This window comes from Teleopsis dalmanni, chromosome 2 (genome assembly GCF_002237135.1).
Source record: "Teleopsis dalmanni isolate 2A chromosome 2, ASM223713v2, whole genome shotgun sequence".
Taxonomy (NCBI): domain Eukaryota; kingdom Metazoa; phylum Arthropoda; class Insecta; order Diptera; family Diopsidae; genus Teleopsis; species Teleopsis dalmanni.
The window spans coordinates 146,717,187-146,745,142 of NC_051847.1; the positions used below are offsets into that span (position 1 = coordinate 146,717,187).

Sequence of the window (27,956 nt, forward strand, 5' to 3'; positions counted from 1 at the left end):
ACCGTCAAAAAAATGTTTTATTTATTTACTTTATCTCAAAAGTATAATAATAAAACAATTTATAAATAATTTTTCAAACGTCAATCATTTTTAAAATATATATTCTTTGTTATATTAAAAATATTGTTTTTTTTTTTGTTGTCTAATAAAACTTCAAAGTTTGTTTTTTAACACATATGCATAAACGTATGTAAATATATAATGTATGGAAACGTTGTAAGGAAAATTTATGGTTAAAAAGTGGGAAATGCAAAAAATAGTCAGAAGTTTTGGTAAAAATGGAAAACTGCAAAAAATAATAGCCAGAAATTATATAGTCAGTGGAAACTGCAAGAAGTAACTAGGAAATTTATACTCCGTAAGTTACAGAAAAGATGGCAAGATAGACAATGTAAACAGTATACAAAGTAAAAAATTAATTCCCAATATTGTTTTAAGGTTATAGATCAAGTAAGTATATAATATTCGTAAAACAATAATTTATGTTTTTTTATTTTGTATTTAATTTTATTTATTTTTTTATTTTCTGTTTAATTTAATTTTTTTTTTTACATAAATTTGTTGTATTTAATTTTATTTTTTTTTTTTTTGTTATACTGTTTTTTGGATCTTTTATTTAATTTAGTAATAATTTTTATTTAATTCTTTTTATTTCCTTTATTCCTAATTCCCTTTAATTTCTTTTATTGAATTTTTATACTTTTTGTATTTATTTTCATATTTTTAATTATTAGATAGAATGGGATGAATTGTGAATGCTTCAAAAAAATATCTTAAAAAAAGTAAAACTTTTCCCAAGACCATTAGGGTTCAAAAGGATAGTAAACTTAATTTATATCTTTAATAATCAAAAAATTTATTTATACAATTCAAATATTGAAATTATATAACTAATATATTATCATAAGACTTACTACAATCAATGAAAATTCTCACAAGCGGACACTCATCGTCATTCAATGCTTACACATTGAATAGATGTCTCCAGTAAAAAGGGAATAAGTTCTTTCAATTAAAAAATGTTCAATATTAAAAAAATAATTTCCTAATAGTAGAACACCTAACAGATGTATGGTAGGAGAATTTTAATGATAATAAAAAAATAAATAAAAAATAATTTTCTAATAGTAGAACACCTAACTCTCCTAACGATAGGAGTTTTAATGATAATAAGTATCTCCATAAATTTTAAATAAATCTAAAATAGTGAAAATCTTCTATACGTATTTTATCTCTCAATTAATAAGAAGAATCAGATTAAAATTAAAATTAGTAGAAAACGAAACAAATAGGCGCAAGAACATATCACAAAAAACGTGAATAAAGAAGACTCTATTCTTTATAAGCTTTATAACTTTAAAAGCATTAATTTTCATTATTGTACTTGTTTCTTAATACAACATGTACATACATATGTATATTTAAATAAATAAAAATATCAGTAGCGTGTAGAGGAAATGATAAAATTTATTCATTATATCAATTTAAAATGATTATTCATCAAGTAGTACTAAATATTTTATTTTTTAACTTGATACTTATCATTTTTATATGTTGTGAATGATCAATTTATATAAGTATAAAAATTTTAATCAATAAAATTTTAATTTAGTTAAATAAAAAATAAACAAAAAGAAAAATGTTTTTATCAAAAACTACGTAACTTGAAAACTCAAATTCGGATAAGACAAAGGAAATTTTCGCCTTTGCTAATATCAATTTTAGTTGTGATGTACAATTATATCTACACTAAGTATGGCATAAAATTCGTTAATACCCACCACTGTGTTTAGTAGAAAAAAAAAGAAGAAAAAAAGAAACAACTCTAAAAGCATTTATAAAAGCAATTATTTGTTTGTGGGCATATATGTGTATTTTTATTATAATAAGCTTGCTTGACTGAGCGGTTGTTTGAAAGACGACCAACAGCAAAAAACAAGAAAAGGAAGGAATATAAGCAATGTTAGAAAATTACTCAACAGAGACAATATTTTGTTGTTTGTACTTTTTTCACATTTTCTGATTTGGCTAGCTTTGTTGTTGTTTTCTGTGCAAATATACCGGCATTTATGTTTTTGTTATTGTTTGCTAGAAACTTGATTCAGAGTTTGTTTGAAAAAAAATTATAAATTCAAACAAAAAAGAAACAAAAAACGGAAAAGAAAACAAATACAAATAAAAAAGCTTAAAAATTATTTAATAGGGAAAGAAATTAATACGATAATGAAAATGATGTTATAATTACACGATAATTGAAAGCTTAAGTAATGCATACGCAGCTTAGCTGTAATGTATACATACCTTAAAATAATATTCACTTAGAAGATTGTTGTTTATATTAAATACATGCGGATGGTTTATTTTTTGTTTTATATTTTTCTTTGAATTTAAAATCATAAAAAATTTTTTTATTTATATTAGTTTAGATAATATTCTTACTCGAAAGAAATGAAATTTAATAGCTTAAATGTTAGATGTAAATCTTTTATTTTTAGTTTTTTATGATACTAATTGCATATATTATATTTTTTTTTTTGGCAACTGAAACAGTTTGGAATTAACAAAAACAGAAATTTATTATTATCAGTACAGAAACAGCAAGTTATGATTATATTACAGACACCAAGAAATGAAAAACAGCTGTTTTAGGTGATGACACATATAATAATTGATCTTTGTGCTGCAGTTGCAGTCTCAAAAAAGAAACGGCTGAAACTAAAGAGATTTCTGCTTGGGGCAGTTAATTGGCACTTCGAAGATCTGAACTATGCCCATGACATATTACGTAGTATTAATATCAATTCACACTGGGCAATTAATTAAGCTCAACTGACATTTGGACACAATCCCACCAGTCCAACCTAAACTAACTAGTAGCGTAATCAAGTAATCACTTGAGAGAAATTAACACTTATTAACAGTAAGAATTGCTAAGAGGTACAGTTCCATTAAAGAAAACCCAAAATATTTTACAATAATATAAATCAGAGACGTATACACATTTAATTACAATTATCTTTTAAAATGAAAATTATGATTAAAACACTTGCATATATAACGTTATTTTGTAAGTCCCTGTAACGTGGCTAGCTAATATTAAAGAAATAAAAGATCATCTATGCTTATATTCCGTTTTACTGTATAGATGTGAAACTTGGTAAACCTATAAAACAAAAAGATAACTTTACAGTTTCTACAACAGATGTCTTTGTAATATTTTCAAATTTATTAGCCACAGCAGAACTACTTTTACAAGACGGCATCAAGATTTAAATATGACATTCGAAATGCAGTTTGGTAAGGCATATTATACGAAAGATCTACGAAAATATATCCTAAAATGCAAACCAAAAGATAATAGACACTAGAAAAGACCACAAGTATGTACTTCCGTTAAGGTTTGGCTAATAATAAGAAAATACCAATATAACCTTAATTATACAAAGTGTATTTGTTTTGTATTATGCAATAAAATAAAACTGAGATCTTGATCGAAATATATAGTGTTTATAAAAACATTATATGTCGATAGGTGAAATTAAAGTAGGGTCTACTCTTCTTGATTGGGTAGTAAGATTTTCTGTTTGTTTTTTTTATCATCTAGTTAATTATTTATTTATAAAATTATTTATCAGTTAGCAGACATATATCTGCTACATTTATATTAACAACATAGCATACATATCTATATATATTTATATATATATTTATCTTCTAGCTGATAAATAATTGTATAAAGAAGTAAAATTTTCTATCATATCTCAACCTCAACCTTGGTCAAATTATACAAGAAATACACCAGTCAACTGCTTCAAATAAGGCGTTCAGCATGTTCAGCAATACAGTATCAGTGCTGACGAGTCACTGCGTTACTCGAAAGACATGCTATGAGACTCGATTTATCCTACAATGACTTTTGTCATGATTGTGACGCTGCGGATGAAAAAGTAACTAAAGTCCAACTGATGTGTCGGTGTTCATTATTGGCCGAAAAAAGTTTTAAAAGTTTTTAGGCCTCTATTCTTATCGATCTGACAGAGGTCAAGTTGGTAACTAATCCTAAGCCTTTCTGATTCCACATTCCTTGTAATTCTATACCAAAATATTTATTAAATATTTTTATTACATGATCATATAATATTCAACAGTGGCGGAGCTAGACCAACTCTGCACGTCGGCGACACAGAATTGCGAGGCCCCCTTTATAACCCAGTTGTAAACTTTCAAGTCACATTGTTGAAAGTTTTATTGCTAATCAAATTAAAATAAATGAATATTCCTACTTTTAGCCTCACTCAATTTTTTTTAAAATTATATCATAATTTGCGCCAGCTCCTATTTTTGCTTCAGTTTATAGAATTTCCAATGGAGATAGTCTCTCTTGGATCTTCATACTTTTCTAGTACGTCTTAATCACGTCTTTTAACTTCGAGTAGCTTCTTTCCGTCGAAGCTATACTGACTGGAACTGTGAACGTGAATTCGTTTACTATATAAACATTCGGGAATACTTCAAATATGGTTAATGCCACTATCAAACCACATTGTTCAAAATATTTATTAAGTGCTTAGAATCCACTGTCGGTAACTTTTTGCGAGGCCCCTGCGGGCGCGAGGCCGTCGGCGGTCGCCGACATCGCTGACGCCTAGCGACGCCACTGATATTCAATACCATTTAATAATGCCTCATTCAATGTTTTAGGCAGTTGACAACAAGGTGACGACCCCTCAAAATACCTTCATTACCTAACCTGGAAGATCACGCCAGCTTATTCAGTTTTTCTACTATTACAAATTATAGGAAAGACTGCTTTAAACTTTATTTAAATCATGTATTTAATTAAAAATTATTTTTTAATTAATATAAATTTTTTTTAATAAATTTATTTTTTTTTTTAGGTAAAATAATGTCACTACAGTGCGATACTTGTTTCCCACACTTATCTTAAACACTTGAAGTCGGGCTATTAAATAGAATTATTAAAAATAATCTTAAAAGTAAAAAGTAGCTGAAATTTTTATGTTAACATTTAAAAGCATTGTATAAAAAATAAAACAATAATTAATAAATAAATAAATGATAATGATTCTAGTATAGTAAAAGTTTTGTGTGGGGTAGGGATAAGCCCCCCAGCCACAATAGAGTAAAGGTGCGCAATAGCAAATCACAACAACAACAACAAAACAATATTTTTGACGTGACGCATTTGTTTCCCAAAACTTTTCAAATATCCTACACGATTTTAAGAACTTAAATAGTCACAATGAAATAAAAAAAAATAATTATATATAAATGCATGTATTCTTTATATACTATTACAACATATGCTCAATTTTTTTTATTTTTTTAATGTAATAATATCCAATTCTTTTAGAATAGCGAGTTAAATATAAATTTGCAACATTATAAAGAAGTCAACAACAATTATATATTTTGAATAAATTTTTGCCACATTTGCAAAAAAGAATTTATAAAAAGGGAAAACGAAAAAAAAAATGAAAGAAAAACTGCAATGCAAAGAAAATTGCTCTGCAATTCTAAATTTATCCATTTTTCCTTGCCTAATTAGTACGCCGCTCATAAACACGAAACACACTACTGTTGTGTATTGAAAAAGATTGTAAAATAAAATATCATGGAAAGAACATGGATAAATGCAGCAGCTAAAGCAGAAGAACTAGACTAAAATTGTGGAATAGTAACGACAGACAGGCATGGCAAGGCAAAGCAAAGCAAAGATACAGCACCGCATGAGATTTAGTGAAAAAAAATTTCGAAGTATTACTCGTTGCACTAGCAGCAATCGTCAGTATATTTACCTCAAAGTAATATAAAAAAAAATTGAAGATATATATGTAACACAACAATTTGTGTGCACATGAGAGAAAAAGGGCAAAAAGTAGGTATGTATCTATGCACATGTATATACGTACTTTTACATTTGTCGTGGTATTTATCTATGTTATGTTTATTTAAAGCTAAAAAAGGCAGAAGCCACATAGTGAAATTTATAGTCAGCACAAAACACAACATACGAAAACACAGTTCATACAACAACCACAAAAAAAACAATAACAACAATAAGAGCAATCGTTGCTAATAAAACTGCACCGACTACAGACACAACACAACATACAGAACAGAACCGAATAGAGCCCGCAGAGACAAAACAAAATATCGGCAACAACAAACTGCAGCAATCAATGACCTACGACATCCCTACAATGAAAGCAGAAATTGTGAAAAAGTAAGAACCAGCTGGAGGAATAAGAGAATAATTTCGGTACAAAAAAAACTAAAAAGTATAAAGTCATTACTAAAAAGAAGATAATATATAGTTATGGATAGAAAGGGTAAGGAAGGAACCTAAGTTAAAAGGCTAAAAAGTTATTAGACAATGAAGTTCCTAAAATTGCAGGGAATTAATGGAACATTTATTTATATATTTTTTTTTGTTTTTATTTCATACTGTAGATAAGATTAGTAGAATGTGTCTAAAATAATGATGGAACGTTTTATGATTCAATTTATTAAAAAAGCTTAAAGGGAAATAAAAAACTGCAAGGAATAACGTTGTACTAAATTTGCATAAGAGAATTATGTCTTAATAATAAAACATATAAGAGAAAAATTTTAAAAATGGATTTCATATATATATATTTATATATATATGTGTTAAATTAAAACATTTAACAGCTTTGTGTGTAAGCCAAAAGCAAAACGATTTGAATTTTCTTAAGTATCTATTCGACTTTCTATTTTAACAAAACGTAGAACAATAATTTCTATGTTTCAAATAGGAACCATTTCAAAAAATTTTTACAGTAAACTGGGGTTATAAAGATTTAACATAGTCTCACAATGGACAATAGATCTATAATATCTTCGTAATCAGTAAAAAAAAATATAGCCAATAAGTCTTCATATCAATGTACCAAATCGCTGTAGTAGTTGCAAATAACTAAAGAATATGATTGAAAAATAATCCGTCTATGCAAGCTCTTTCAAAATCTAACTTGCAATAAATTTGTAAAATTAATAAAGATTATTTTCAAAATCGATATAAAATATTTTCAATTTATGACTTCATAAATTTTCGTAATGTTTGATAGTTCTCTAAACTTAATACTAGATAGATATATAATAAATAATTTATTGTTTTAAATACATGGTACAAGTATATAGTAAGACGCAATGTTTAAAAAGAATGTTAATATATATTTTATATATTTTTTTGGAAGCATTACAAACTCTTAACAATACTATTTTATTTAATATTTCAGTGGACGGTTAAGAAGTTGAAGAGGGAAAATAAAATTATTAAAATTCAGAACTATCAAAGATTCAGTGTAAACCAGTTCTTTATCTTTATAAATAAATATGTAATAAAATATATTCTAAATAAACAAAAAATTATTATTTACTTTATATATCATCTAGATGTGTGTATATTGCATAGAAGAATATATTGCAAAATTTTATACAGTTAACGCTTTTCACTATTATCAAAGTCAGTTTTACAATAGTTGATAACTTCTTTCACAACAGGATTTTTATGAGAAATCAAAGTATACATGTTTTAGAATCTGTTGGTATATATCAAAACTCCAACTGAATGTCTGAGCAACTCCACATCGTCAATATTAACGAATAGTTTCTGAAATTATTGCAGGTAGAAAATTCTTGCACTCAGACCTAGGTTTATTTGCGAATTCATCATATATCCACTTATGTGTTTTGCAAATTACTTGATGAGGAACAAGAATGTCAAAATGGAAAATAGCAAAATCAGAAGAATTTAAAATAATTTTTTGATCTTTTTTATAGAGTCAGAGTCAGAAAGAAACAACACTGAAACAAGCGTAAAGTTGAAAATCTGGAAACTAGAGAAAAAAAGGTATTCAAAACATGGACGTATTTTATTGATGTTAAAAACAGTATAAATTCTATCAAATAAATGGTCTCAAGCGTAAGTGGGGTGCAACCTCGCTATCTATCTATGACGATCTCGCTATCTATCACATCCAGTTGGATAGCACTGTGGCGACCCAGTTGGCTATGCATTTATTGAGATTGAAAATCAAAATTCAAAAGACAAATATTTTAAGTTTTTTAATTTTATTGAGGAAAACGTTTCGAATTTTACTCGTGAAAAAACCTGATCACAATTTCATTAACATTGTCAAATAGTAGTATTTCTATTTATTAGCAAGGAGTAAAGATCATTGCTAAAGCACTTTGAATGAAAAGTTTTGAAAGTATATATTTAATGCAACACTTATATATGTTTTAAAATTTCCTACTTTATTTTTTATAATGTACTATATAAATATGAAATTATTAAACTTCTTTAACATGGTAATTAGAACTCAATCACGACATAAGAAAATTTCTTTGGATAAGTATAATTACAATTTATATATATTTTTATAATTGTGTGACTTTTATTATACATATACCAAAATTAAATATATTTTTTAACCACATTTGTCTTGCACATCACGATACTGGAATTTTTTAATTCGCGAAGAACCGCTGTTCTGCATTTTAATTGCAACTAAACACATACGATACATAAATCTTGCCAAAGGAATTACATTGTTTTTAGACTACAAGAGTGAAGTTGCATACGGAATTGCATTACGTGATAACTGCAAACGATCTTTGATTGAATGTAATATGCTTTAAAGAAGTAAAGAAACCTCAAACAAAACTTCAATATGAAATTGCAAGCAAATGTTTTACGTTTTCACTTAATATTGTTAATTTAAAATCAGTATAGAGAAAGAAAAAACTATTTAATAAATTGCGGAAGAATACCAGAAAAGAAGAAGCAATTCCCTTCCTAAACAATATTGGTGAATATATGTATTTATTGTTCAATTAACGGTACTTTAACCTAAATAGCCTAGAACCTTTAAACGTAGATGACTACAAAAAAAAATATGAGAAAACTTTTAAAAAATTATAATATTTCTGTTATTTTCAAATAAATCTAATGACACTAGCACTATTAGGAGTCCTATTTTAGTATTGATAGATTATCAAAGAATGCCTAAAAAAAATCTCCACTATCTTGCACAAGGTATATTATTATTTTAAACTCTTAAATATAAGCATGTTCTCCAACAAATATTTTTTTGATCATCCTTTGAAGGGAGCTACCTACTGTTTTTTTCTACAAAAACACAAATTTATTAACTAATACTTATAAGTCATAGCAAATTTGTAAATAATTACAAATTAGTTGATTATTACGAGAAAAGAGGGAATTTCACTGTTTAACAACTTATCTCTATTTAATGCTGGATTCGCAACTACGGTGTTCTAAATACGATTGCTAATAATGTCGCGATAAATTCATTGGTGCCATCAATAGAGTAAATTGTTGGATTGTGTTTCATTGTTTGGCCGAAGTCCCATTGAAAGTCTTGCTGACATAATTGCAATGACAGTTATACACAATTATACACACCATCTAATAATAAAACCATACTAATCAATAGATATAATGGCAACACGGTTTTCAACATCTTTTGTCTCATTTTTTTGTCTAATGCAATAATTGTCCTGAATTTTTGAAAACTTATTTACCATTTAATAATATCTATTATAAGCTTTTACAGAGCGCCTAATATGTTTAGAATCATATTCCTTTAATTAGACCATAATTTCAACAAACATGCAAATTCAATTTTTTTTTAAATCATAAACTAAATATATATACACCTGCCTAGCACCACCCAAAAGCCATTTAGTTATCTTACTGAATTATCTAGCACTAAAATTAAAACCATTCAGCTATATATTGCGGCTTTAAAAGAGTTCTAAAATTTGCAAACAGTTGAGTTTTAGTGTTAAGAAATGATATCACATTGGACCGCAGGATCTAAGTGAGTTAACAACCTTACTTAACCACCTCCTTGCCGCACCACTAAAACTTTATTAGATTATATTGTCCTTGTTAGAGACTCTAGAAAATGTATAAAGTAAAGAAAATTATATTAGTTAATAGATTTTATTTATAAACTCTGCGTTTTTTTAGTTGCGAAAATCGGAAACGTTTTTCTGGCGTGTCTACCCAACTCAATGGTTCCCAACCGGAGGTACGCGAGATGGTTAAAAATGGTCCGTGAATCAAATTTAACAGGTATGCATACACAGCTTGTAGTTTGTATTCTGTGACCTCACACTGTGCTTATATTTATGTTAAGAACTATATTTAAATTTTATTTAATATGTCTTTGAGTAGGTGTAGCTTTATTATATAGTAGACGATATTTTTGATAGCTTTGAAAAGGCTAATGTCGTTGGTTGGGTTATTTTAGCAGTTTATGAGATGGCTCATGGTTAGAATGAATATATCCATAATTAGGGCATGTTGGTCGTAGTATGTTGATCCTTTTTTCGAGTCAGCGCAACTGGGCACTCTTTGATAGCTGGGGGTACTACAGGGTCCCACCCATCTCATTGACTAATTTAAGTATTGTCTATAAGCTTCATGATTATTCAGTGATTGATCTAAGATCTGCGTACCTCCCCGTGCGGAGAGTGGTTACTCTAAGATTAGATTGTGGTAAGTAGGATAGCCTGTCAATTTTCGCATATAATTTCAGGGCTCTGTCCCTGTTGGTCGTACATCCCTTTAATTATTATCTATTATATTGTAGTTCTTTGGAGAAAAAGAAGTTGGGTGTTAATAAATGAATCGACTACAACACTAGCGTTAAAAATTTAATTTTACGTTAGCTTTTTTTTATACTTTGATTAATATATATAAAACAATCAAAAAAAGGACATTTAATTGATTTTTATTTCTGTATATCATATAACAAATTACCATTTTATAAGCGAAATACGTAATAGAAAAATATACATTATTTCTATTAACATTAGGTAAGATTTGCCAAGTAGGTTGTATTCGATTCTCTAATACCAGAGTTCGTATTTGCGTACCCATGAGCGCCTCATTTCGGCTCATTCTGATCACGGCTCATGAACCGGCAAAAAACACTTTTCATACGATGGCTCACGCTCACGAGCGAGCCCAACTACAGAGCTCACGCTCACGAGCAAGAGCCGCCATTAAGTTATAAATGGGCTCACGCTCGTGAGCAAGAGTATGAGCTGCGGCTCATGAGATCTCATGCGCCCATGTCATTTTGTGAAAACATGTCATTAAAAAATATTAAAAATATTAATAACCTTAAACTAACTAAAATATGGAAATAAACAATAAAAATTTATTGTTTATTTGTGGAAAATAATATTTTATAAATTTGTTTTTCAAATTCAAATTATTGTTTCATTATATTGTTTTAATATGAATTTATATATTTTCACATATAACGTTTATAAAAATAAATAAAGTAAATAAACTAATAAATCGCTTTTTATTAAACAGTTGAGCTCGTGAGACCTCATGAGCAGCTCTTCAATATGAGCAACTTGAAGGCTCACGCTGGTGAGCAGCTCTTCAATATGAGCCAATTTTGGACTCACATAAGAATTGGCTCTTGCTCATGAGCCTGAGCTGCTCATGAGTGAGCAAATACGAACCCTGTCTAATACTTTTATATTTATAAATATTTTAATATATTTTTTTTGGAGTATTATCGACAACACAAAGAACTTTAAACAAAATGAAAAATCGTCGCTCTAACAATTATTTATATGAGCGAAAAAATCAATAAACAATTAATTAACACGGCTATTATATTTAAAAGCTGTTTATTGTTTTAAAATCTATAATAAGATATTTATTTATAGTTTCACACATTAATAATGCATGTCAGCATGCAAATTTAATAGTGTACAATTAAAAATTTACGACTTTACTGCGCTCAGATAATATGGTTTTCGAAGTAAAAAATTGTCTAAGCAATTATAAAATCTATGTTTACATTAAATTTCATTTTACATTAAAATGAGAAACCAATCATTAAAAGATAAAGACCCTACAGAATGAAATACGCGCTTAAACCAATTGTCAATCAATAAAAAAGAAGTAAACGCCAATCTGACAAGAAAGAAATCAATCAATATCAATTGCGCTGTTATCGCAAATTAATCACAATATCAAAACAGTGAAATATCGCATTTATAATTACAATATAGGTACATATGACACTTCTGTTTATAGAAGAGCGGCATAAACTGATATTATTTACTTTTACTGGAAAGCAGCAACAGGGTTTTTGTATATTACATGAAAATTCTTATTCAATCTGTTAACAATATTATCAATCAATCAATGTATATATAAATATATACATTTAGGAGGTTGTGTTCTTCGAATGGAATACGAACTAAGTAATCTAATAAAAAATAAATAATATTCTAACACTTACCGCTGCTGCATTACGATTTGCGGCTGCTGCAGCCGCTGCGGCATTACTCATAAATTGATTTTGTGGCAACATGCCCATTGGATGTGGTTGTCCACCTAAATATACTAATTCGCCTGGTCCTGGTTGTCCTGGTGGCGGTGGTTTAGGCACACCATTCATGCCGACACCTGGATGTAAACCAGGATGGTCGTAAATGTTACCGGCTTGCATAGCTGGTAATTGCATATGCGGCATAGCAGACATTGCGGCTGCAGCAGCAGCTGCTGGATTATTCATAGCATGATTAAGTAGATTTGAATTGAATTGATGTGATGGCATTTGACTTGGATGTGGTCCATGTCCGCCATGTTGTTGTTGTTGATGTGCTGGATGTGGTGGTTGTTGCTGTTGTTGTTGCTGCTGCTGTTGTTGTTGCTGTTGTTGTTGATGTTGCTGTTGAGCGGCAGCAACTGCGGCAGCTTGATTCAAAATTTGATTATGTTTGGCAACAGCAGCAGCTTGTTGCATTGCAGCCATACTAGCAGCTGGTGAATTACCCATTTGTGTTGGGCCGCCCATTGATGGATGTAAGCCACCATTAGTTCCAATACTGGCTATACCAGCACCCATGCCAATTGGGCCTATAGTACCAGGTCCACCTGGCCCACCAGGTGCAGCATTTGATGGATTCATTGGAGGATTATATTTCCACTTATCAGGGTTCTAAAAAAACATAATGATATGTGCAATTAATATAATGTAATTAATATTTTATTTAATTTTATTTTATATTCTTTTTAGTATAAATAAATCAATATACTACTTAGGTGCTATAGTATCACTCAGAATTAAAAATATTAAACAAATAATAATAAACTCTTACATGAAAAAACGATATTTAAATCTGTTTCTGAAAATCTGAAACTTACTAAATTTACTATGGTTAAATTGGACTAACTTGAATCATTCATGATAGAGAATACAAGACTGTCTATTGGCTTGTATTCTTAACCTAACATCGTAGGATCTTAACCTAACATTGATAACAGAATCAAAAACATTTTGAATTCTACAACTGCAATAATTAAAAGAGATGACGGTATCGTATAAAATATCAGTAAATTATAAGTATATGTTAATAAATCAATAAGTCAATATACAATAATTATATTGCAGGGACCGAAAATAACAGTTATTTTAAAATTTTTTATGAAAAAAAGCAGCAACAAAAAGTTGTCTAAACTCTTATTTAAGTAAATAGTTATCATTCTAACAACTTTTATCCTTAATATTATGCATGCTTTTTATATATGAGCTTTTTAAAATAAAACTCAAAAAATAATAATTAAATTTGATTTTTATTATATTCATCAAAAATAATAATTATTATATGCCTTTTATTTTTTTCGCGCAGAAATAACTCTTAAAATTTGCTTCTTATTTTAAAACGCACAAATAACTGGTATACTTGCGTTATATAATATAAAAAGCAAGAGTATCGCGCAAATTCTGCGCGATATTTTTAAAATGAAAATATAAAATGCAATTTTCATACAAGGTAGTTGTTTTTGCAATTCCATAGAAAATGTTTGAAAAGGTTGGTGCAGGTAAAGATTTAGTTTAGATTTTTGTTTTTGTATTTTGCATACAAATTTGTTCTCCTATAAAATACAAAGATAAATACAAAATATGAATCCAAAATACAAAAACAAAAAACTGAACTAAATCTTTACCTGCACCAACCTTTTCAAACATTTTCTATGGAATTGCAAAAACAACTACCTTGTATGAAAATTGCATTTTATATTTTCATTTTAAAAATATCGCGCAGAATTTGCGCGATACTCTTGCTTTTTATATTATATAACGCAAGTATACCAGTTATTTCTGCGTTTTAAAATAAGAAGCAAATTTTAAGAGTTATTTCTGCGCGAAAATAAATAAAAGGCATATAATAATTATTATTTTTGATGAATATAATAAAAATCAAATTTAATTATTATTTTTTGAGTTTTATTTTAAAATGCATATGATAACAGTTATAAGATGATTTTTATTTTTTTTATGATAACTGTTACGGTCCCTGTTATATTGTCATCAATATTTTTTTTTTCCCCTATTTTCTTTAAACTAAAATTATACTAATTATCGATATAGTGTTAACCCTATTTTTTGATCATACACTCATATAAAAAAATCAAATTATAAAATAAAATAGCATTTTTAATATTTTCTCATTTATATATAAATCAAATAGTAATAACTCTATCTATGGTACGTTATATTAAGGAACAAATCTTATATTCGGTGGAAGCAAACTACTGTACTAAATATATATATAATATAGAAAGGAAATAACCGATGGTCTAGTTGAAATATCGGGAATGTATCAATAGATCAAAGATTGTAATTGACAAACTGAAGAAACATTGAATCACTTTATGTTTGAGTGCCCTATTTACTCCTCAGTACAAGATCACCATCTTAGTTTCTTACTTACAGTCTTCAGAGACAATAAATCTCTAATTTTCAACTGCAATGATCCGCAATCATCTAAAGCAATATTCACATATATATTAAATAGTCTTAAAATCAGATCATTTATTATAAACGAATAAGATTTAGCAAAATTTTTTTTGTAGATATATATGCATATATAATTATAATTATTTCCCTACTATTTATTTAACTTAACTTTTTTGTTTTTATCGCTTACTTTTTAAACCTAATTAGTAATAAGTTTAATTTAATTAATAATAAGTATACATCAAACCTCCTTCTGTTAAAACTATAAGTTCAGAAGCAGAAGTAAATAAATGTTGAATTGAAAATTGAAAATTGATAGATCAAAGATAAATATTGTCTAAAGCTCGAGTAGAAATTTATAGAAAAATTCTAAAAGTTAACCAAACTGATATATATTTGTACATCAGTATATTTAAGAAAATAATAACACTTGCTGAAACATTTGCAACTACACTTATTAGTATCGATGTTTCAGTATTAATTCATATTTATTATCTGCTAATAATTTTTAATTGTAATAGTTTAAAGCTTCCGTTAGAAATTCAATATAAACGTACACACGAGAATCTAATAGACTCCAAATGTGTTCTTAGCTAAACTCAAAGAGTTGATCAAAGAGTTTCATAACTTCTACAAAGAAAATCTTATAATTTTGTAATGTGTAATAATAAAAAATTATATTTTGAAATGGACGTATTATTGAATATATTGTTAAATTTTATTGTTATTGCTATAATTAATTATAAGATAATATTTAAAGTAACTGTGACAAGAAAGTACAAGGTACAGTCAAACTTCCATAACTCGAACTTCTATAACTCGAATTTTCTATAACTTCAACCAAGAACAGTGCACCAAGGTTTTAGAGAACAAATTACATACAATTCTGCTTCCATAACTCGAACTTCTATAAATCGAATTTGTCTACAACTCAAACAAAAATTTTGTTCTGTGCCGGTAGAAATATGGGAAAGTGCATTCTATAAGTTGAATTTTTGTTTTAAGAATAAATGCATTTTGCTGATAGGGAAAGTCCCTTTTTCCAAAACTTTTTCCAAAATGTTTAATTTTTTCTTTTTTATGTTGCTTCTTTGTTTAAAAGTCAGTCGGTGGCAGCGTGATTTAAAAACAACTTCCAATGCTACTCTTAATGATTATATTGAACTTGACAATGAAATTTGTACATCAAGCTATCCTGCAGATGACGATATTATTGAGCACTATAGTTCTAAATTACTGGATCCAACTCTAAGCGCAACGGAAAGTGATGATGAGAGTTCGGTGGATGTAATTGTTCATCAGCGTTCCAAGAATAAAGTAGAAGACTCATTCAAAATTCTGAATTTATATTTGCAAAAGAATGATACTAAACCTGATGATCACTACAAGAGTATGAATCTCTTTTTACTGAAAATAAGAAAAAAAAATTAAGTCCCAAACCCTAATTTCTGAATATTTCACTTTAGTATAACTTCTGTACTTTATTTGATTGCAAATAAATAAATACATATTTTAAAATGTAATTCTAGTTTCTTTCAAAAATAAAAAAAAATAAAAAAATTCTCTAACTCGAAGTCTCCATAAGTCGAACCTTTGCTTTGCAAAATTGGACTTCGAGTCATGGAAGTTTGACTGCATTTAAGAAAGTTTCATTACTCTTTATATTCTTCTTCACGCACATAATGTTAAAAAGTGATAATGAAGACCTGTTTCAATCAATCTGTCTTATGGTTCATTTAATGCAAATGAATCTTTCAGTTATGTATACGTACAGGTTTTGCAAATATAGTTTTTGGTTACGAGACCTGAACATTAGTCAGACTGACTAAAATCGGATTCTCAATATATTAGTGATGAAAATTTTCAGCTCTTATCGGATAATCTCGCTGATAAATAGCAATGAAAATAACATATAATTTATCGCCGATAGCAAAATATACGTCACAAATTTTATTCCGATTGCTCCATATTTAGTGCAAAATACTACAGCACTGTTCCATCTAATATACTACAATATATTAAAAAGTTTGGTATGATTAAACATACGCCGTCATTTAGAAATATTACTCAAGAGTTATACTCACTAAAGAATCGGAAATTTTTATTGATTTTTTAATTTAACGCTTTTTACTTTATTTTAATTTTACTTAACTTTAATTTAACACTTTTAGCAAAAACCCCAATGTTACATATTAAAGCAGAAGATAATATTTAATTTCAAATATAACAATGAATCCCACATTCTGGATAGAAGTTGATCAAACTAACTTTAATTGATTACCTTTTGATTACCCAATTACCTTTTAACTAGAGCTTTCTCACTGTCATAGCTCCATAACCATTTTCATGGTTCTATAACCCATGCCCTCAGCTTATTGCGTAAGGACAATATCTGGAGTCGGTGATGACTAGTCACCGGAGATACGAGAGATTGAAGATGTGTTTTTAGCCATATAGATTATAATCTATTTGATGGCATACCTTAACCCTGTGTCCAGATATTGTCATTTGACAATACACTGAGGGCATGGGTTTGTCCTCAGTGTATGGTTATGAGATCATGACAGTGACAAAGCTTCAATTAGTAGCTAACTGAAGGTTTGAACACGCTAATAAAGTAATCATATAATCTAAGAGGTTGACCAAAATATTTCTGATTAATAAAATTTATAAAATATTAAACAAAGCTTTATTATATATTAAATAATAGTTGTATAAAAAAACTTAAGCTTATGTCGGGTTATAATAAATTAATTGTATTTAATGAAGAGTAAATAGTAATTAATGATTACTTCATGATAATGTACAATTAAAGCATAAAATGCAATGTAAATAATCTATAGTAACACCTTTGGTTACAGGACAAAAATTTGGTCTAAACACCCACAAAACTATCAATATTATTTAAATAAATTTTTACCTAATTTTTTGGTTTAATTATTTATTAATTTTGTAAATTGTTATTTATTGTGCATATAATTTTTATCTCTTTTTTTGTTAATTCTAAAATGATGCAACAATAGGGTTTTCCTTTAACACATTTTTAAAATAAAAATAAAATAAAATTTTGAAATCAAACTATTGAGAAACTATTCCCTGGGTTTATTTCTGTAAATATCGTCCTCTCTGCACGCCTAAAATTGTAGTCTATTCTTTAGATATGCCAACTTTCCAAATTTAAGGACTTATCACAATCATTCATTTAGAGACTTTTTTATAGACTATTTTTATTCAATAATAATATTGCAAATAATTTGAGTACTTACATCGATTGAATGCTCATCGCCGCAAGCCCAACGTGCTTGCTTCTGCGCGAATTGCGCTGCATATTCAGCAGCTACAGCATCATGGGCAGATGAGCCGGGTGCGCCAGGCGATGGACGTTGGAAAACATATCCAACGGCTGCATCCTCCTGTACACGCGGTACAGTTTGATCGCCGCGCCCATTACGATCATCGTTACCACCCAATAACTTCATGTGTTGCTGCTGTTGTTGTTGTTCCTGCTGTTGATACTGCTGAAACGACGAGTTCAGCAAGAAATTATGTTGTAACTGATAGAAGGGAGAGTGGTGGGGCGATGGCGTTGGCGGCGCAACCGTGGAAATGGAAATAGTCGGCGTTGGTAACAGCTCTATTTTGGCGGTTTTTATTAAACTTTTATTTTAATTTAAAATATATTACGAATTCTTTTTTGTATTTGAATTCGCTTGATTTTACAACTAGTAAAACCTTTTTAATTTTAACTTTTTTATTTAAATTATTATTTTTAAACAAAGCAGATACAATTTTTGTATTTATGTTTTCATAGAATCGCGACAATATACATATATATATATTTTTTTTTTTTTGTGTATAACTACATCAAATTTACAGAACGAACAAATCGAAATTTAAGGACGACACGTACGCGGGATTTTTATACTACATAAAACGAACGATTTGTTATAATTTTTCTTCGAATAAATTTCTTATTTTTGTTTTGAAACTGAGTAAGAAACCTTCTTCAACGAGAAATTATGTATTTTGCGAGATTTTTCACACAAAATTTATTTTATTATAATACAAAAATGATTACTAATAATTAAATGATGATTATTTTTTACAAGTTGATGAATATACACTGTAAAGAAAAAGAAAAATGGTTAAAGTTAATTTTTATTTTACTATTTATTGTTTATTATTATTTATTTAATTTTTATAAGAATATTTACATGCTTTTTTATACATTATTATAAAATGCATACAATATGTTACTACAACTTCCTTTAAAATATCATCAGTTTTTCGAAAGATAATGAGAATTATTTATTATTGTAATAAACAATATTAAATATATTATTATTATAAAAGTAGTTGATTATATATTTAATATATTAAAAATTTATAATATATTTAAATATATTTTATTATATTATAAGTTATTATTTTATTACGAACGCAATTTGGTGCTATTTTTATAATTAAAATAATTAAAATTTAATTTTAAAATTAATTAATATAATAATAAATTTGCAGATTAGCAACAGAAGAAGCAAAACAGAAATGCTGAAAACTGAAGCTTTGACAATGAAAAAATTCTGAACTTTCCTAAAGCAAATAACCAGGTTTTGACATGTCGTTTCTTATTACTGAATAGTTTAAATTTCATTACTGCAGTTGAAAAAAAAACTCAACGTTAAATTAATATTATTTGAATTTATATTAATGCTTTACTTATATTAAATATATACAATAGAAGAAATAACACCACAAATGCCCAATAACAACACTAATAAAATATGAACAAACAAAATGCCAGTTAACAGCACTAAAAAAAACCTAAAAGTTAGAAAAAGAAATATTTAACGTATTATGTGATGGTCGCAATGATTTCATATATAAGAAAATAAGTATTATTATCTAATTCTTAATATGTAGTAACAATATTTGTATGATACAAAATTTTATTATTGATATTCAATAATTTATATGACAGTACTAATTATAAAGACCTCTATGCAATACATTCTTCCTTAACTTACATCTTTATGTACAGATCGTCTTGAATAAAAGTTCATTGAAGTAGTTTATTGTAAGGATTCACAAAGCCTGGTGTTTGTACTCTAAAGACTATATAAGAAGAATTAGAAACGACATAGTTATATCTATCATATATAATAGATAATAAATAGTATATAGTTGGCAATATCTGAAACAGCTGTATAGTACATGCCCCAAAAATGAATTTCATTAAAAATGAATTTTTATAGTTTTTAATCCTCCATAATTTTTCCTTTCCTATTCAAAATTGATTCTTTGTCATGAACAAAATCGCTTTAAAATGAATTAATTTATTTAAAAATTTATAGTAAATAAATCTTTATTTCTTTTCCTTTTAGTTTAGCATTTTACCTGGATTTGTTTAATATTTAACTTTCTTTTCCATTTCGTACATTGTATATAATGAACAATTTTAAAAGTGATATTAATAAAATAGCCTGTTAGTTCAAGCTTTTGAACTAGTTCATTAACTAATTCATAAACTGCATTACTTTATTCATAAGGCTTGTTCAATATTACTTGGTTGTGCTGTTCTTAACTATTTATTTAACTACCTGAACTATTTGAATTTTATAGCTGTAATAAAATGTAATATTGTATATTTGTATTAGTTTTATACATATTTATGTTGTAATTAGTTCCTCTAAATATGACCATCAATATTCAAGACTGTAATGATTTTAAATAAGATTTATAATAACTAAATAAAACTGTAGTTTTTGGTTTGTAGTATAAATGAAAATGACCTCATAACTAAGGAAAAAATAATATAAAACTAAAAAAAAGAATTATTAACAAATTTTGAATTTAGGGACTTGTCTTGCTATATAATTAATTTACTAGTAGATATTTTTTGTTCTTGTTAATATAATTATAACACTGAAGATAGTTGGTCTACAAAGAAGACAGCAAAATCGGTTTTAAATACATAAATTTTAATTTTTTTTTTTTTTAAATTAAAACAAAGGTTTTCATTAACAAATTTTTTATATTATTTAAGGTATTATTAAAAGAAACGACCTAAAACCCGGTTAGAAATAAGACAAATACTTGTTTCACTGATATACAATTTAAAAATTAAAGTGCTATCTAACTTTACTAAAAACACGGGAAAAAAAATTAAAAAAAGGTACTAAGTAATTGCATTAAAAATATTTAATAAATTTGTAAACAATTCTGTATATTAACATCTTTAATGTTAATAGATCATAATGGTTTGTAGTTATATAAGATGAGTTGACAATACCATATTAATACCTTTCTCGTTAATGGAACTGGCTACCTGAATTGTTTAGACCAGATACCAGTCAGAACATATGATAAAAGAAGAGACAGTTATATTCTGAACAATATAAATATTTATTATTTAAATCTTTAAACTTATAGACCATTAACTCGAGGTTTGTACCGAATTGTCTTACATCACTCATGGTGATGACTGAATATTTTTAGATAGGGATTATTTGGGACCTTGGACACAGGGACATCCAAGACAACTGTTTAGCAGATGAATTAGCCTGTCGGCATCGAATAAAATTATAGGTACACTAAATGTTTAGGAAAAGATGGCCAACATTGACCAACTGCATTAAAACTAAGGAATTTAGGACATGCCATGATACTCAATATCAGGACCTCCTTGCACTATAAACATTGCATGGAGGATGACGGAGAGGACTCACCTATACACCTTCTGTTACAGTGTCCTGCTTTCGCAAGACTTAGACTCTCCTACTTAGTGTCGCACTTTTTCAATTCATTAAGAGAGCTAAATTCTATTTCCCTAGCGCGTGTGAATAGCTTTGTGGTCAGTACTTGATGGTTACAGTGACAGGTATCAAATTCTTAAGGGTATTACAACGGACCTTATGGTCTATGTGCGTCTTCGGACGAGCCCAGTAACCCAATCTAACCTAATGTTTATTAGAAAACATAAATAATTCACTTATGAACGACACTGCTATGCTATACAATCATTTCTCTTATAGTACCACTGTTCATTTCTAGACGATTTTAGACGATTCTGACAATTGACTGATTCTGGCTGAAGAAGAAATATTTTAAATCTAAGAAATTTGTTTTGATTTTAAAAAATTTTTTTGTATTTTTTTTTTTATTATTTATTAACTTTTATTTAATTTACAATTTTATGTTAAAATAATTGCATGAAAATTTTTTTGATTAAGATTATAAATCAATTTGAATTCGGACGTAATATTTGTTTGGAGAGAATTTCACATGTTCACTTATATTTCATCATTTATTAAAAAAAAAAATAATAATATAGAAAATAACTTAAGGAAAGCATAAAATTTTTCATTCATATTAAATGTTCGGAAGAAAAGTACATAAAGAAATAACAATACACAATATACAGCAAATTCATAAAATATAATTAAAATTAAAAATAATGCAGAAGAGAGAAAACACACAAAAAAATTTAGCAAACTTAGGGTACAAGAGTTCATCGAGGAGACACAAAAGAAATAATTCTTTTAAATAAATTATTGAGAAATATATATAATATAAAAAATATTAGTTATGTAAAAGATTTTAAAAATGTTTATGAAAACCGAAAACAAATCTTTTTGTTGTTGTTTACTTTTAGATAAGAGGGCGTCTTATTAGAAGAAAAAAACACAAAGAAAAAAAAACAAACAGAAAATTCGATATACACGAGACGATACTGCGAGCACTGAAGAAAGATTCACAATTAGAGGGAGGAGCACGGTGAGTAAATTTTTGTCAGGAACATAACACAACACAACACATCACATAATCTTCTGACCGGAAAAATTATTGGAAATTGGTAGGTATAATGAAAAAAAAATTATGTTTACTTCATTTCTATTAATTATTACATTTTGCACTTAGCAAGAAGAATACTCTTATTCTTTTATTGGTAATATATCAAAATTTAATTGATTTTTACCTTTTTATGAGCACTGCTCACTCTGCCGCTGCATTGTCTGACAGTGTCTTGTGTTCGGCTTATTTTTTTTTTGTCTGACGGTCGGTCGCTTGTGGCTTACACGGTTTGACACCGCAAAATTATATGAAACAATTCTCTGTTGATTTATGTATGAATATAATTTAATGTTATTATTATTTATTGCATTTTATGCTCTTTAACAAACGAGAGAATATTTTTATTATAAAAAATGAGCACTTTACTTTACTATTTTTTTGCAAAAGGGGAGAATCGATTTAAAGAATTTTATGGAATTCCTTTTTGTGTTCAATTAATTTTCTTTTTTACAGCAGATTATTTTTATATGAAATAACTTATACACTTTACACAACATAATTTAAATACTGCACATTTTTTACAATTTTAACTTAATTTTATTATTAATTTGCTTTTGTTAGTGCTTAATTACAATTATTTACACAGGATGAAATCGAATTCTTCGTCGCGAGAACACACACAAAATGTTTCTGTTTCTGCTTTTGCGTCGGGAATTGCGGTTTTTTTTTCTACTTTGCACACAAAATTTGCAGCTTCAGAGTTGCCATCCTAACATAATTTGATTTTTGTGTAAACAAATAAATTTTTATTAAGGGTTACATGAAGTAGTGGCAGATGATAAAAATTATGTAAAAATATAGTTTATTTTAAATTTAATAAAAACACAATAAAAAAAAATAATAAAAATAGTCAAAGCAAATAATTTAAATGTGTAAAAGGGAACAAGCATCGAAATTGACTTTTGTAATAAACTAAAATTTGATTTTGATCTGAAGGCACAAGTGTAACCATGACCTTAACTTAGAACATTGTTTTGAAAAATTCTAATTTTTAATAAAGTTAATAAAATCTAATTCACATAAAAGTGTCTTAAAACATTTTTTAAAATGGTTTTATATTAAGAAAAATTTATAAAAAAATATAACCATTTTTTTATATATACAATAGGTAGGAGTATTTCTTTGATAAATGCTCCTATAAAACACCTGGTGGTTAAATATTGACATGCAAGGCAAAAACAAAATGCGCTTAACGAATAAGCACATCGCACTACAATGGTAACAAATCTTAAAATTTATCTATTGTGAATGATTTTTGGAAGAAAACGGGAAAACTCCAGTAAATTTAAATATATCAAACTGTATTAGGCACCAAAAGTTGTTTTATTGGAGCATTCATGTCATACACCCAATGTAGTACTTGGTAGAACATAGAAATCTACTAGATTTCACTAAAAGTATAGCAAAAAGTTTTGCATTATAAATTGTACAGTATTACTCCAAATTGTATTGTATTGATTTTTATACAAAAAACTTTGTGATTCATTTAATTTCGAAAGTTTACTGAGTATAAATCAAAACACTCCTCTATACTTCTATATGAAAAATTTTTGAAGGGGTAATGTTATATTGCAAATATAGTTTCTCATTTTGAGAAAAAGAATATAAATTATATATAAAGTATAAGAAATTTCTTGACGTGAGTTATTCAAAATTGATTGCAAATATTTTCAATTCATATTTAAAAGTCCTCATGTTCGTCAGCTACAAGTTTTTTTACAGATGGTTTGTAAAAAAACAGAGGTTTTCATACTTCAACAAAATTTTTATCGTTAAATGGTTGGTTTTTTTCCACAACTTTTAAATTTGTCCAGTTTTTTTATTAGCATCAATAAATTATCAGTAACAGCAGAATATATTTAAAATACATTTTTTTCATGATATTTAATTAATAAGGATTGTTTATTATTTTTAATATTAAAAGTCATTTTTCCATTATTTTAAATACATATGTAAAATATATAGTCAAAGTAAGTTTATAAAGCATACATATATAGCAAAGAATCAATTATAACTTCAAATTAAGATAAATGACGAGAATGAAAAGAATGAAAAGAAAGCTGTACGTTATTTCTACTAATACATAAATAAGGGGCGCAACTTATTAGGTAAAGTCAACATCTGTGCTAAAAAAAGTAAACCTTTGTAGTTAATAACTTATATATCATAATCTAATTACTTTAATTATTGAAATCTTTAATAAATGTAAATATTACAGAATTTATTTACAATACATATTATATATGTTATATAGATATAATTAGTGTTTGGTATAATATACATAATATATGAAGGAATATTTACGTGTATGATAACTATTTATTGTAGTTATACGTGTACCCTGCTCATACATGAAATTCATATTTCCGAAACGCAAATTTTTCTGTTTGGATTTAAAGCCCCTAACATTTTTCTTTTGAATTAAAACAGTTTTATGCAAAATAAAAAATTGAACTTATTCTAATACAAAATTAAGAACAGAATTACACAATTAATTTATATTACAGATATCGCTTCATATGGCAACTACGCTACAGTGTTACTGCACATAAATAAACGAAGAATGAAGTGCACAAAATGAACAATATACAATAAATAAATGGTAACAAGGGATGAGAACAGCTGAAAACGCACCTTATGCAGACATTTTTAAGGCAAAGTGTACCAACACAAAAGAGTTGCCAATTTATTATTGTGTACGAAAATCGGCGAAAAGAGCAATGATCAATAAAAACGTAGTTGGCGTACTTTATACTCAATGTTTGCAGTGTAGTTGATTTACTTAGGAAACATGTTATTTAGAAGCTACACAAAATCATATTGTATTTAAAATTGATATAAATAAATAATATATTTACTAATTAAGTCTAAAAACCAGCCAACTAATTGGACAGACAAGATTGGCCAACCCATTTTTTATAGTTTTACGCCCACTTTTTAAAACATATAGAAAATCACTATGAAATCCGATATTGAGATACAAGTAAACTTACTTCTGCTGATCAAAAATTAAAAACTGTTAATTTCAATATTTTATCTTTTATATTGCACATAAATTCAAAATTAGATATAGGACTGCATATTACCATTTAGGAAACATAATATATTTTAATATTATTTTTAAAAAAAAGTACTTGTTTCAATAAAATATTACACAGCAATTAGAATAAAGATTGCAACTCTGTGCCATCTCTAAAATTTGTTTGCTGGAGAGTAAAATAGCTTGAGCATGCGACAATTTCAAATTAATTTACTAGTAGGAAATTTTTTCAATCAATGATTTTATTTATATTTTTCACCAATTTTGCTTATATTTTTATGCACTTACTGAACAATCGTTTAATATATATTTTAATTCTAAATTTTTGCAGTGCGTGTGCGGTATGAGAGCGCGCTGTTTTAATTTTTTTTTGTTATGCTTTTATACTTTTTTAGTTTTGTTGCACATGATTCTTTCGTTTTTCTTTGTTTTCTTTACTATGCAAATTCTAAACTTAATTATTTGAAATTTTTATATACTTACAATTTACAAAGTTTTTTTTCTGTTAACACTAAAGACAAATCTTTAGATGCATATTTATTTTACATTTATTCACTTAATTAAAACATTTTTTATTATATTTATTATACAAAGAACACAAAACTAATTGCCTTCTTTACACCATTCACACACGATATGCTCAACGCCGCATTGCAAAAACAGACAGTTGATCTGAGAGCGACATGATATTCTTTAAGATGATTGTTTTTGTTTCACACTTCAGTGTTCCATTGAAACAGTGTTGCATTATATTGTACCATTTTGATTAAAATTACTCTATTACTTTTTACACACATAATATTTTTTTAATATATTGTTATAATTGTTTTATATATTAATTATGTTATTTAGTATTGTATATAAGTAAATTTTAATTATTTTTTGGTTATTAAAGTAGTTTTATCGATTTTATGAATGTATATTACTAATACAAAATGGTGTAATGTAATATAATGTAGATATTGGGAACATTCAGAATAAATTGGTTAAACCGATAAATATTTAATCATTCAATTTCATTTATTTCTTTACTTGATAATATACTATATATCATAAATAATATCAGATTTTATTTTATGTTTCAATAGAAGTCTATTGTTCTGTGATTAAAAATAATCAAATTTAAAATTTTAAAACACAAATGTTAATTAAGATAACATTAAATACACAAATTATGATATATATTATATATATTATATATAAATGAAAATAAAATTAATAAAATCAAACTAAGAAATAACTATAATATATAAAGTTAAAATAAGCAAAAAAAATATGCTATTACATGTATGCAATATTTGTAATGGGCATGTGTAACAGATAAAAGAAAAACAAATGTGTTATATATAAAAACAATTGTCATATATATAATTTAATTTATAATTTTCCAGCATTACCATGCATAACAGATAACATAATATATATATATGCTAGAAAGCATGGAATGTTTGTACAATTATTGTAAAAGTTGAAGCCGGAAAACCTTGAAAGAAAAATATCTATTAGTTATCATTACAGGTGATAAGTGTGGATATATTACGGCAGACTCAAAAAGGAAAAAGATATGGAAAATTCGGTTTGCTGGAATATCAAAGCCAAAAATATATAATCGTGATTTCAAGATTATGCTATGTATTTGGTGCAACTAGAAAGGTGTAATCTATTATGAACTACTAAACCCAAATAACACCATCACGGGCTAGTTATATATCGATCACAATTGTACTTAAATAGAGACACGGCAAAGTTATTTTATAACATAATAATTCTTCTTGGAAACGCTAGAATACAAAATTCTACCCCACCCGCCGTATTCTGCACATATTACTTCTTCTTACTTATTTATTTATTACTTATTTATTTTATTTATTTACCTATTTAGTATGTTTTAATACTTATACTATTACTTATATTTTTTCATTTGCATAGGTCAAAATATGGATCAATTCGGGGATTGTCTTGAAAGATGAAGAGTTCTTTGGACACGAAATCTATACGCTGGTACGGAGACAGAAAAAAATAGTAGCTACCAATAGACAATAGTTTTAACACTGAAGTCTTACCCATTTTTTCCGATTAAAGCTTTAAACTTTGTAAAAATCAAAATACACGCTTGAATATTATATAATATATTTCAGAAAAAATGCTTACGATGCTTTAAGATGTTGAATATTTTTTAACTTAAAACATTATATAATAACAGTTCTAGT

At 27.2% G+C, this 27,956-nt stretch overlaps 1 protein-coding gene and 3 long non-coding RNA genes across 8 annotated transcripts in view; 3 read left to right on the forward strand and 1 right to left on the reverse strand.

The window, feature by feature from the left end:
• Positions 1–26,389, reverse strand: part of LOC119678125 (maternal protein pumilio) — a 400,630-nt gene extending 374,241 nt beyond the window's left edge. Inside the window, exons 1-3 of the mRNA XM_038089798.1 lie at positions 26,230–26,389; positions 18,122–18,978; positions 12,351–13,052 (exon numbers count right to left, since the gene is read on the reverse strand). Coding sequence (XP_037945726.1) covers positions 12,351–13,052; positions 18,122–18,334 — 915 coding nt within the window. The 5' untranslated portion in view covers positions 18,335–18,978; positions 26,230–26,389. The remainder of the gene's footprint in view (positions 1–12,350; positions 13,053–18,121; positions 18,979–26,229) is intronic.
• On the forward strand, positions 154–5,002 carry LOC119678130. Its single transcript, XR_005252320.1, has 3 exons — positions 154–450; positions 4,702–4,831; positions 4,899–5,002. It is a non-coding gene; the product is annotated as an uncharacterized LOC119678130 (long non-coding RNA).
• LOC119678129 lies at positions 5,467–7,414 on the forward strand. Its single transcript, XR_005252319.1, has 3 exons — positions 5,467–5,903; positions 5,979–6,353; positions 7,284–7,414. It is a non-coding gene; the product is annotated as an uncharacterized LOC119678129 (long non-coding RNA).
• On the forward strand, positions 8,113–27,881 carry LOC119678128. Of its 5 annotated transcripts, none has more exons than XR_005252315.1 (7): positions 8,113–8,258; positions 8,367–8,858; positions 10,046–10,150; positions 19,374–19,462; positions 20,899–21,027; positions 22,507–22,628; positions 25,214–25,721. It is a non-coding gene; the product is annotated as an uncharacterized LOC119678128 (long non-coding RNA). The 5 variants fall into 5 exon arrangements; XR_005252316.1 differs by having other exon boundaries at positions 8,531–8,858; positions 25,214–25,720; XR_005252317.1 differs by lacking the exons at positions 8,113–8,258; positions 25,214–25,721 and adding an exon at positions 27,676–27,881 and having other exon boundaries at positions 8,315–8,858.
• Positions 27,882–27,956: the final 75 nt, after the last annotated feature.